At 36.1% G+C, this 12768-nt stretch overlaps 1 protein-coding gene across 7 annotated transcripts in view; it reads left to right on the top strand.

Annotated features, from left to right (window-relative positions):
- USP37 (ubiquitin specific peptidase 37) overlaps window positions 1–12768 on the top strand; it is an 85701-nt gene that overhangs the window by 39618 nt on the left and 33315 nt on the right. For all 7 annotated transcript variants that reach the window (XM_061384879.1, XM_061384835.1, XM_061384861.1 and 4 more), the window contains 5 exons: window positions 6172–6303; window positions 6464–6587; window positions 7421–7611; window positions 9082–9199; window positions 10427–10506. In XM_061384879.1, the coding sequence (XP_061240863.1) occupies window positions 6172–6303; window positions 6464–6587; window positions 7421–7611; window positions 9082–9199; window positions 10427–10506 (645 nt within the window). The remainder of the gene's footprint in view (window positions 1–6171; window positions 6304–6463; window positions 6588–7420; window positions 7612–9081; window positions 9200–10426; window positions 10507–12768) is intronic.

Here is a 12768-nt window from a genome sequence, read left to right as displayed (position 1 = left end):
GAAATACGAATCAAAATATTTAGTCCAGTAAAAATTCTGCTCCAAAAACCAATATAAACTGCAAGAAAATTGTTATATAGCACTCAAAACTGAATTAAATATCCTCAAATAAGCATTTGAAGATATGAAAAAAAGCACCATAAATCAATAATTCTAACCCACAATCAGAATGGGCAAGCAGGAAGAAATGACAGTTGCTTGAACACAAAAGAGAGAGAGGAAGAAAGACAACATCATATCAAAAATTAAGTCTAAATGAAAGTTCCCCAAGGGAAAATAAGTTCAAATGAAAATTTAATAAGGGACTTTGAAGGAAAAAACAAGGAGGAAAATAAGATAAAGAAGTATAAGCGGTCAGTGAGGAAGTGGTTGAATTAGAAAACAGATAAGGAAGGTCCCATGGCACATATAATTAGAATCTCTGAAGAAAAAAAAAATCCTGACAGTGAAACAGAATTAGTATTTACAACCATAACCCAAGAAAACTTTGAAATAAAATTTTCAGAAATAAAATTACTGAATTTATATATTCAAAGAGCCCTCCAAGTACCTGGAATATTGAATGAATAAGACACATCTTAGTACAAGTATAAGACTTTAAAGATGAGGAAAAACCCTCAGTGCCTTGAGTCAAAAGATGAAATAATTTGTGAGGGAAAGAGAAATAGATTTCTCAGTCATCATTAAAAGCAGATGAAAAAAGAACATCATTTTCAAGAAACTTGATGAAAGAAAGGATAAACAGATATGCCAATCTAAGCTGTCAGGTATGTGGGCTAGGAAAAAATAAGTTTTAAAGTGGAAGAACTTGGAATAATGTGCACATAAGCTCTTCCTGAGGTCTCTATAGGGTATGAGCTTCATCCAGCCAAGAGGTAATGAAGGAGATACTGGCAAAAGATAGATGGTGAATATTTCATATATTCAGTTATAGAGATAAGACTAAAACAATAGTGGAAACACCAGTATATAAGGATGACATATAGATATTATCTCTTATGACAAAGGAGTATGATTGTAACTAAAAATGGAAGCAGAGAGAAAGAAAAGTAGAATAACTAAATTGACTGTCATCAGTAGTAAGTGCAAGTCAAAAAGTACTATTTAAAATGGACGGATTAGATAGTAAAAAAAAAAAAAAGAATGAGCACTATAAAAAAGTACAAATACAGATATAACCACTTTTTTAAAAAACCTTTTTTAAAATCAAGATATCTCTAAAACACCAGATAAAGAAGTAAAATATACCAATGTGACACAGTTGAGTCCAAATGTATTTGTCACATCAAGAAATGTAAATGGGCTGACACATCTAATAGAAAAATATTTTCAAATTAGCTTAGAAAGCAAAACCAACTCTATGCTGTATACTAGAGATATACCTAGAACAGTGATTTTTAAAGTTGTAAGATAAAGGGAGGGAAAGCAATTTGGCCGTCTGATGGAAACAGTTAAGAAAGCAGAGGTTGCAGTCCTAATAGCTGATAAAATAGAATATTTAAGGACATAAAAGATAAAAAACATCATCAGATAGATCTGCAGAAAATAGTAAATGCCATACTCTGATCATAGAGTATAGACCTTTTCAAGCACATATGGAGCACTCACAAAAAGTAATCATATGTTAGGGCACAAAGGAAAAATCAGGAGACCCCATAATGTAGAAATGGGACAGCCACCATCTTTTGACCACAGTGAAATGAAACTGGATAATAAACATGAAACTAAATATTAAAAATGTAACTTCCAACTAGAAATTCTAAAAACCCTATTAAGTGACCCTTGCTGCTATTGCTGCTGCTAAGTAGCTTCAGTCGTGTCTGACTCTGTGCGACCCCATAGATGGCAACCCATCAGGCTCCCTTGTCCCTGGGATTCTCCAGGCAAGAACACTGGGGTGAGTTGCCATTTCCTTCTCCAATGCATGGAAGTGAAAAGTGAAAGTCAAGTCGCTCAGTCGTGTCTGACTCTTTGTGACCCCATGGACTGCAGCCTACCAGGCTCCTCCATCCATGGGATTTTCCAGGCAAGAGTACTAGAGTGGGGTGCCATCACCTTCTCCATTGAAAATAGTATGACAGTTCTTCAAAGAATTAAGAGTAGATTTACCATACGATCCAGCACATATATCTGAAATAATTAAGAGCCGTGATGTGAACAGATGTTTGTACATCCATATTAATAACAGCATTATAAACAATAGTCAAAAGGTGGAAGCAGCCTAAGTGTCTACCAATGAATGAGTAGGTAAACAAAATGTGTTATTAATATATACATACAATGGAATACTGTTCATCCTTAAAAAGGAAAGAAATTCTGACACTTGCTACAGTGTGAATGAACCGTGAACCTACTCATTATGCTAGGTGAAACCAGTCACCGCAGGACAAATACTATATGATTCCACTTAAATGGATTACCTAGAGTAGACAGATTTGTAGGGTCAGAAAGTAGAATGGTGGTTGCCAGAGAAAGGGTAATGAAGAATTATTGTTTAATAGGTACAGAATTTCAGTTTGGGAGGATGAAAAAATTCAGAGATGAATGGTGGTGAATGTACTTAATGCCTTGTAAGCTGTATACTTAATGGTTTTTTGGTAAGTTTTGTGTTTTATGTATTTTACTATGATTTTTTTTTAATGACCTCAAATTAATAACCTAACTTTCTACTTTGAGGAACTAGAAAAAGAATAACAAATGAAGCCCAAATTTAGCTGAAGAAAGAGAATAATAAAAATTAGAGCAGAGATCAACAGCCTGGAGAGTAGAAAAATAATAGAGAAACTGAAAGTTACCTCCTTGAAAAGATCCACAAAATTGACAGATCTTTAGATAAACAGGCAAAGAAAAAAGAATGAAGACTCAAATCACTAAAATAAAAAATGAAAGTACATTGCACCAACATTACTAAGATAAAAAGGATTATAAGAGAATATCCAACAAATTTGATAACTAGGTGAAAGGGTCAAATTCCTGTAAGGAATGGAAAATTGTGAGGTTGTAAGAAAAAAAAATGTAAAGAAAGTAAGAAGTAGGTGTATGAAATTAAAAGCAAAGTGAGGTACCACTTTATACCTGCTAGTATGGCTGTAATTTAGAAAGAAACAGAAAAAAAACCCTGAATAACAAAGGGTGTTTTGGTAAGTTAAAAAAAAACCACATTGCTGAATAGTATATAGTAGTATCTACCTTTGTGTAAGAAAGAAGGGGAAATAAGAAAAGACATGTATCTTTGCTTATGTATGTATATATATAGATTTAAAATACTATATAAAATATAGTTATACAATATATTCAGTATTTTAAGTATAGAAATTATTTTAAATTATAAAAGTAATATATTGTATATTAAATATAAGATAAGTAGATACTTCTTTATTGATATTTCATGTTGCTGTATCTTCAGATTCACTATTTCCTTCTTCAGTGTTTAATTTGCTATTAGTTTCATTTGATAAAATTTCATTTCAAATATTTTTTTCATTTCTTGAAATTCAGTTTTTAATATCTTCATTTCTTTCCTTAGTGTTTTTGTTTTACTTCACATCCTTGATGATGTACTTGATCACATACATCCTGATCACATACTTCACATCCTTGAAGCATATTTATAATAGCTGTTTTAATATTCCTGTCTGCTGTTGGGTTTGTTTTGAGACTTGTGTTTAGCTCTTTGGGGTCGAATCTTCAATGGCCTTTATTCTAAGGCTGATTTAATTCCTTTCTTGAAGCATGGGCCCTCTGTGGTCTCTACTAATGCTCCATGAATTCATCTACATCTCTCTACTCTGACTGTTGGGAACCTAAAAACTTAGATTCTGCATGAGCTCTGGAAAGTGTTTGGCTAATAGCTTTCCAGTAATCATTCTTTTCCTTGAAGTTCTTCTTGCATGCTATCTTGGGGTTTCACCTTATGCATGCACAAGTTGGCTTGAAAGTCTAATGCTCCAGCAGACCCCTGTGCAGATTTCTGTAGCTCCTCCTTTGTACAGTTCCTTTCTCCAAGATTCTCTGTCCCAGAAACCTTAACAACTTCAGCATCTCAAACTCCAGTTTCTTTCAACTCAACTCAGCAAGATTCCTGGGCTCTGTTTGGGTACCACTCCCTGAACTCCCCTGTACTCTAGTTTACAAATTGCCTCCAGGCTGAAACCCTACGTAAATGGTAGGGCTGATAGTATTTGCTTGCTTTCTCTTAAGGATTGCAGTCTTGTGCTGCCTGTTGTCCAGTTTTTCTTTGTGTCATATTCCAGATCCTGATACTTTCTCAGTCTTAAGTGGAAGTTTTTAAGGGTATTTAAAGTTGACATCACTGATGAGCAACACAGAAATATTATGTGCCTCTGAATGTGATGCCCTTTGAAGGACACAGTAGCATTATGTATCACTATGTGGACTTCAGTCTGAGCTGACCTTATCATAAGGAAATATCAAACCCAATATGAGGAACATTCCATTAACCAGGATGGATGGGGCACACGGTGTGGGGAGCAGAGGGGTGTGCTGCATTCTGCACAAATTGTCAGTGTCTTGAAAGTGAAAGCTGAAGAATCATTCCAGATTAAAGAAAACTAAAGAGACATGAAAACTAAATTTTGCATTATGTTATCCTGGACTGAATTTTGTGCTTAGGGAGAAACAGTACATAAAGAAACATTGGGTCAGTTGAGAAAATTGGATCAAAGAAAGTATATTCAGTTCAGTTCAGTCGCTCAGTCGTGTCCACCTCTGCGACCCCATGAATCGCAACATGCCAGGCTTCCCTGTCTATCACCAACTCCCGAAGTTCACTCAAACTCACATCCATCGAGTCAGTGATGCCATCCAGCCATCTCATCCTCTGTCATCCCCTTCTCCTCCTGCCCCCAACCCCTCCCAGCATCAGAGTCTTTTCCAATGAGTCAACTCTTCACATGAGGTGGCCAAAGTACTGGAGTTTCAGCTTTAGCATCATTCCTTCCAAAGAACCCAGGACTGATCTCCTTTAGAATGGACTGGTTGGATCTCCTTGCAGTCCAAGGGACTTTCAAGAGTCTTCTCCAACACCACAGTTCAAAAGCATCAATTCTTCGGCACTTGGCTTTCTTCACAGTCCAACTTTCACATCCATACATGACTAGTGGAAAAACCATAGCCTTGACTAGATGGACCTTCGTTGGCAAAGTAATGTCTCTGCTTTTTTTTGTTTTGTTTTGTTTTTATGTCTCTGCTTTTTAATATGCTTTCTAGGTTGGTCATAACTTTCCTTGCAAAGAGTAAGCATCTTTTAATTTCATGGCTGCAGTCACCATCTGCAGTGATTTTGGAGCCCCCCAAAAAATAAGATCTGACACTGTTTCCACTGTTTCCGCATCTGTTTCCCATGAAGTGATGGGACCGGATGCCATGATCTTAGTTTTCTGAATGTTGAGCTTTAAGCCAACTTCTTCACTCTCCTCTTCACTTTCATCAAGAGGCTTTTTAGTGTATTAGATAAAGGTATTATGTTAGCATTAAATTTTACAATGTTTGTAACTGTACTCTAGCTATATAAGCGAATATTCTTATTCTTGTGAGATATATCCTGAAGTATTTAGAGCTAAATGGCTATGATCTATGCAACTTATTCTCAAATCGGTCAGGAAAAATATATAGGGAGAGGTGTTTAAATGATAAAGCATATAGTAACAAAAGGGTTAACAAATTAGTGAGTCTGGGTAAAAAATATTTTTCTGTGCAACTTTTCTGAAAGTTAGAGAATGTTTACAAATAAACATTTTTTCCAAACTTTGGGAAAAAAACAGTGTACTTTGGAATAATATTTGACAGTACCCATTTAGCATACATATGTTCTGACTAAGTCCCCAATCCTTTTTAGCATTCATTTGAAAACAGAATTTTCCTTGAGTTGAAACTAAAGTGTAATCATGTTATACTGTGGTGGTTCTCTAAGTGTGGTCTCCATACCGGCAGCGTCAGCATCAGCTGAGACCCTTTTAGACATGCACATTTTAGCACGTTTCCTGTCCAGACCTACAGAATCAGAAATTCTGGAGTTGGGGCCCAGCAGAATGTAGTTTAACAAGCCTTCCAGGTGATTCTGATGCATACTATAGTGGAGGACCCCTGCTCAAGTGAACATACTTTAGGAAGTACTGTTGTCTTCAAAAGTACCATTTCTTTCATTTTCAGCTTCTCCAATTTGGGAAATACCTGCTATATGAATGCTATTTTGCAATCTCTATTTTCACTCCAATCATTTGCAAATGACTTGCTCAAGCAAGGTATCCCATGGAAGAAAATTCCACTCAATGCACTTATCAGGTAATTGTTATATACTTACTGAGTTACCTCTTAACTATCAATTATAGAATAAATGGCGTTTTAGATACTTAAAATTTTATGTGCCATTGTTAGCAGTCCTTAAAATATACCTTCCAGTGTTCCATAAAACCTACTAAACTTGTCTCTTTTGTTTTATCAGACGCTTTGCACACTTGCTTGTTAAAAAAGATATCTGTAATTCAGAGACCAAAAAAGACTTACTCAAGAAGGTTAAAAATGCCATTTCAGCTACAGCAGAGAGATTCTCTGGTTATATGCAGAATGTGAGTACTAATTGTTTTTAAACACCTTAGAGATCAGGAAAATTGAGATGATTTTAGTCACCCAATTTAGTTTATCTTATTATTTTATTATTTATCTACTTTTGGCTATGTTGGGTGTCTTTTATGGTGCATAGGTTCTTTGTTGCTGAGAATGGGCTTTCTCTAGTTACGGTAAACAGGGGCTACTCTGTAGTTGAAGTGCGCAGGCTTCCCATTGTGATGGCTTCTCTTATTGCGGAGCACTGGCTCTCTAGCACAGGCTCTCTGTCACGGGCTCGATAGATGTGATGCACGGACTTAAGTTGCCCCACGGCATGTGGGATCTTAGTTCCCCAGGCCAGGGATTGAACCAGTCTCCCCTGCATTGGCAGGCAGATTCTTAACCCCGGGACCACCAAGGAAATCGCAATTTTATTTTAAAATGAGATTTGTATACATGTGTTCATTACAGGTTGGAGGACTTCCAGTAAGGCTCAATATGATTCTGTGTATTTTATCATTTTAATAATATAGATGTGATTTGCCCCATTTTAGGACCTTAGACTATTTTAGTTACAAAGCCTATTTTAGAAAAATCACTCTTTTTTGAAAAACAAATGAAGGAACAATTCACTTATTAGTCATGCTACTCTAACTTATAATTAGGAGCGTAAAATCTGTCATTTGTTGTCGTTTTTCACAAAATATGTACCCTAAAGCACTCGAGTAAATCTGACATTTTCCACATATGTTATTAACTTCCAAGTGCTTTAGTTTTATAGATCACAATGTTACTAACCTATTATTGTAGCAAGAAATGGTTTGATCTGATTAAGGATATTATACCTTCTTAGGATGCTCATGAATTTTTAAGTCAGTGCTTAGACCAGCTGAAAGAAGATATGGAAAAATTAAATAAAACTTGGAAGATTGAACCTGTTCCTGGAGAAGAAAATTCACCAGATATTTCAGCTACTAGAGTATACACTTGCCCTGTTATTACTAATTTGGAGTTTGAAGTTCAGCACTCCATCATCTGTAAAGTGTAAGTAATCTCTAAAAAAAAAAACAAAACACGTTTTTTCCTTTTAATTCTTTATGGCAAGTGACTAAAACTCTTCTCTGAGAGTATTAGTTGCTCAGTCATGTCCTACTCTTTGTGACCCCATGGACTGGGACTGTAGCCCGCTAGACTTCTCTGTCCAAACTCTTCTAAAAGGGTATAATTCTTATCTTCATTCCTGTGTCATGGGGAAACATGAGTATAAATATCTTTGTTCATTATCTCTATCTTCTATGAAAATGCGTGATGGGGTGAGAACTAAAGCGAACTTAAATAGTTTGTTAAATGCTTTAGTGCTGACTGAATGGTTAATTTTTCTCTACTTTTTGTGTGTGCCCATGCCCTGAAAAGACCCCCTCCTGTTAGTTGTTTATTTTGTTGAACCAAATTGTTTTTATTAAAAATGTGTTTTTTATAAAATACTTTAAAATATAAATTATTTTTAATTTTTGCAATGCTTTTTAATCTTTTTTATATATGGGGGTTTCCCTGGTGGCTCAGTCAGTAAAGAATCCGCCTACAATGCAAGAGACGTGGGTTCAATCCCTCCAGATCCTATGGAGGAGGGCATGGCAACCCACTGTAGTATTCTTGCCTAGAAATTCCCATGGACAGAGGAGCCTGGTGGGCTACAGTCCATAGGGTCACAAAGAGTCGGACACGACTGAAGCAACTGAACACGCATGCACAGTTCCAAGACCTGAACCAGAGAGCCAACAGAGTAAGTACCAATCCCAGGATAGGAGACTACTGATGGCCAGCTCAAGTAGTTAGGCAGAGAGAGCAAATTCTCTCTTTCTGTTTATATTAATTATTTTAAAAATAATTTTATTTATTTATTTTTGACTGTGCTCGTCTTCATTGCTACACAGACTTTTTTGTAATTGTAGGGAGTAGGGATTATTCTCCAGTTGCGATGCATGGGCTTCTCATTGCAGTGACTTCTCGTTGTGGAGCATGAGCTGTAGAGTGCGTGGGCTTCAGTAGCTGGGGCATAAGAACTCAAGTCATTGTGGCTCCCGGGCTCTAGAGCACAGGCTCAATAGTTGGGGCACACTGGCTTAGGGGCATGTGGGGTTTGGGGAAATAAAAAAATCTAAAATTTAGCATTTATCTTTCATGCCTCCATACACTTGCTCAGTCACTTTAATCATGTCCAACTCTTTGTGACGCTGTGGACTGTAGCCACCAGGCTCCTCTGTCAGTGGGATTCTCCAGGCAAGAATACTGGAGTGGGTTGCCATGCCCTCCAGGGGATCTTCCCAACCCAGTCTCTTATGTCTTCTGCATTGGCAAGTAGGTTCTTTACCACTGGCGCCACACTTTAAGCCCCTTCTTATGCCTAGTCATGAGAAATTCTTTGGGGGAACAGTGTTTCTGAAGTATATTTTTATTTAGTATTGCACACTTAGGCTTCTGAATTCTTACATTTATCTTCTTTTATTCTTGCAGATGTGGAGAGATTATTCCCAAAAGAGAACAGTTTAATGACCTCTCTATTGACCTTCCTCGAAGGAAAAAGCCACTCCCTCCTCGTTCAATTCAAGATTCCCTTGATCTTTTCTTTAGAGTAAATACTGTTTTTTGGTATTTTCACATAACTAAATTTTATATATCATAGACAATTGTATTTGAAGTTGCTTTCTTGAGTTTGACAAAATACTTGCAGGGGAAACAAATGAGAAATATTTATAAATAGTATTTATTTTTAAAAGTTTAATAGATATGGTTGTTAACTGAGTGTAGAAGAAAATTCATTGCTCAAGTGGATTATATATCTAACTCAACAGCAAGTGTTTTAGGCAACCTTAGAAACTAATAATACAGAGTGACACATGCTAAAATTGGGTAATGCGAATCAGAATTGGAGGCACAGAGTTAGTATACTAAGATCTGAGTAATGAAAAAATACTCTGCTTTTCTTTAGGTTATATGTGCCTTGTTAGAAAGGGGGAGTCGTGTTTGTTTTAGAGGTGTAGAGCTATAGATAAATATTTGCATATGTGGTTCAGTGCTATAGATATTCTGAAATTTTCTGGGAGATAATTGAACTGTTGTGTAGTAGTCCTTATAATTGATGGAAATGTGCCAGGATCACCTTTAGTCTATATAATAGTGGTTCTTGTTTTGTTGTAGTAGATAGGCAGGGTTATCACTCTAAGATTCAAAAACAAAAAAACCTCTGTTCTTGAAATGATGAAAATTCAGCTCCACTCAGAGATAAATACTCTGCTTTTCTTTTTTTTAAATCATTCCTTACTATTCCTGTTGTTATCATAGAATTCGTAGCTTTTCCTGTGTATCTTTACCCCCATTTTTTAAGGATTTCTTGTTTCAGTTTTCTCTAGGTAATGATATCTGCCCCAAACTTTGGTCCTTTTAGAGCAGTTGTTCTTAGTGGGCTGTCACCAGAAGATTGAGTTCCATTATAAGAAAGGGGTAGAGTTACACCTAACAGACCAGGAACTCCGCCTAACCTGAAGGTGATCTTATCTCTGCTATGGCCAAATGTTAAAATCTGGATATACTCTTAGCAGTGGTTCTTGTGTATCCATGGGGAAAAGGTATCCATGGGGAATCTGCTACTGTGGTTACTACCATAAATTGAGCTGTTTCCATGGTTAAAAAAAGGAAATTAGAAATTGTGAAACAGGCATATGTTACACTATATTTTGAGGATTAGGTCTTAATTTAGTAAGGCTTGTGCTTCTGGACACAAAATTTAAACTGGGTGGAGTTGTGGCAGTGCTAATTCATCTTCATACTTCTTTATTTTTCCCTCTTGTCTTTTTAACAGGCAGAAGAACTTGAGTATTCCTGTGAGAAATGTGGTGGGAAATGTGCTCTTGTCAGACACAAATTTAACAGGCTACCCAGGTAAGATTAATTGTCTCATTTTTTCTTCTTTAAAGTACTGAAAAATATTAGTGAATAAATGAGGCTTATCAGATGGATTGGTAAAGAAGATTAGCGAAGCTAAGATATGAAGAGGACAGAGAATGGAAAGCTAGAATTCCCTTGTATAAGAAAGGAAGAGAATTTGGAATGTTGAAAAAGAGAGGGAACCTGAGAGCCCCAAGAAGTTGGCAACAAGAGGAGGAGGCTGATGAGATTTTGGAATAATGATAGAAACTAGATAGTAAAATAAAATTTTAATTCAATAATGTGTACCACTTAGTTAAAATCTGTCATGCTGTAATTTCCCTCTCTTACCCCAAACCTTCAATAAAAATATGCTACAGACACATACACATGTGCATGTGAAAATAAGTTATTTTTTTTTGCAATTTGTGCTTTCTTTTTTTTCAGAGGGTAAGTTGGTAAGTTTCATAAGAATTCTTCCATAAGAATGGTAGTCCTAAGAATTCTGAATTAGGAAGGAAATTAATTTATATTGTATTAATCTGTATAAACAAACATAAAGCCAAACTAGTTTTAAAAAATATCATATGATTGTAGAACAGCTTTCAGTTCTTTCCAAGAATAGATCTCAACCACAAACAAGATTATTATTAACATTAAGTATTTATGTGGCACTTTGCCTTCATATTGCCTTACTTTCTTTTAGAAGCTTCAGTTTTCTATGAGTGAATATGGAGTTTCTGGAACCAGCCCCTAGGGACTAGTTCTTTTACATTCTGTATCTGTGCCTTTCTAGAAAATGAATTTCTTTGAAAGAAATGGCTTTCTAAATCATAGCAGTATTATGTTGACCATAGTCTGTCTTTTTTTCCTTAAGAGACTTATTCTTTCCTATTTGTGAGTGTTTTAAGGCAAGAGAACATTAGTCACTCAGTCATGTCTGAATCTCTGCAACCCCGTAGACTGTAGCCTGCCAGGCTCCTCTGTCCATGGAATTCTCCAGGCAAGAATGCTGGAGGGGGTAGCCATTCCCTTCTTCAGGGAATCTTCCCAACCCAGGGATTGAACCTGCGTTTCCCGCATTGCAGGCAACTTTACTGTCTGAGTCACCAGGGAAGCCCAAGCCACCAGGGAAGGCAAGAGAGTCGGGGGAATAAATCTTAAGGAAAACGATTGATTGTTACCAGCTGTCACTAACTAAGGAAATCAGTCAAGCCTTTGTGTCATAAATCCTAGTTACTGGACTTGCTCTATTTTGTTCATTTCAGTATTAAATCTGTTTGTTTTATTCTTGAAGGCCCTGATATCTTTATCAAAACTGTTCATTTGTAGTCCACCTCACCTTTACAGATGAGTGATAATTTGACTGTTTAATATTACCCTTTATTTTGGTGGGATCATTTGAAAGTTTAGTCAAAATATTTGACATTTGACATTCATCTTAGTCTCTTCACATCAGTTGGATTCTTGTACTCTCTCAAGTTGTGATTTTGAAGGCTATGAATTCTTGCATACTTTTTAACAGAAATACAGTCAGTAACTTCTACAGATTTTTGACTTTGTGGTTTTTTGGTGAAGGTATATACAGTAAGAAAGGAAACAGTTTTCCATAAACATTATTCCCATAGGTGTTCTGAAATTCAATTTTGAAAGTGTTCTTGTGGGCTATGAAATATGTTTAGTCTATTAAACAGAGATTATATTCTTTATTAGAGGTAAAATGGTTACTACAGTAGTAATTTTAAAAAACTACAGAGCTAAAAGCCTTTTCAGATCCACAAACCAGATTGGGCATGTACGTTTTATAGAACTTTTTTTAAATGTGGAGAAAACTTTTTGTTTTCTCTCTTTTCTCTAGAGAAGAGATAAGAATAGTTCTCATCAAAAGTCATCTTAAAAATTTTTCACCATCAAATATAAGGGCTGTTTAACACTTAAATTACCATCTATGGTTATATAGTAGTAGTATTAGTCACTCAGTCGTGTCTGACTGTTTGCGATCCCATGGACTGTAGCCTGCCAGACTCCTATGTCCATGGGATTCTCCAGGCAAGAATACTGAAGTGGACTGCCATTCCCTTCTCCGGGGGATCTTCTTGACCCAGGGATCAAACCCGGGTCTCTGGTGTTGCAGGCAGATTCTTTACCATTTGAGCTACAGGGTAGACCCTTATGGTTATATAACACCCATTTTTTTATAAACTATATAACACTGAAATAAATAAGGATTTGACCCAGTATCAATACAGTATTTTAAAATTCAGTTTTCTTGTCTGA

The sequence above is a fragment of the Bos javanicus genome, chromosome 2, assembly GCF_032452875.1.
Source record: "Bos javanicus breed banteng chromosome 2, ARS-OSU_banteng_1.0, whole genome shotgun sequence".
NCBI classification, from domain to species: domain Eukaryota; kingdom Metazoa; phylum Chordata; class Mammalia; order Artiodactyla; family Bovidae; genus Bos; species Bos javanicus.
The sequence above is the reverse complement of the archived record's forward strand: the minus strand, read 5'-3'. Positions and strand labels throughout refer to the sequence as shown.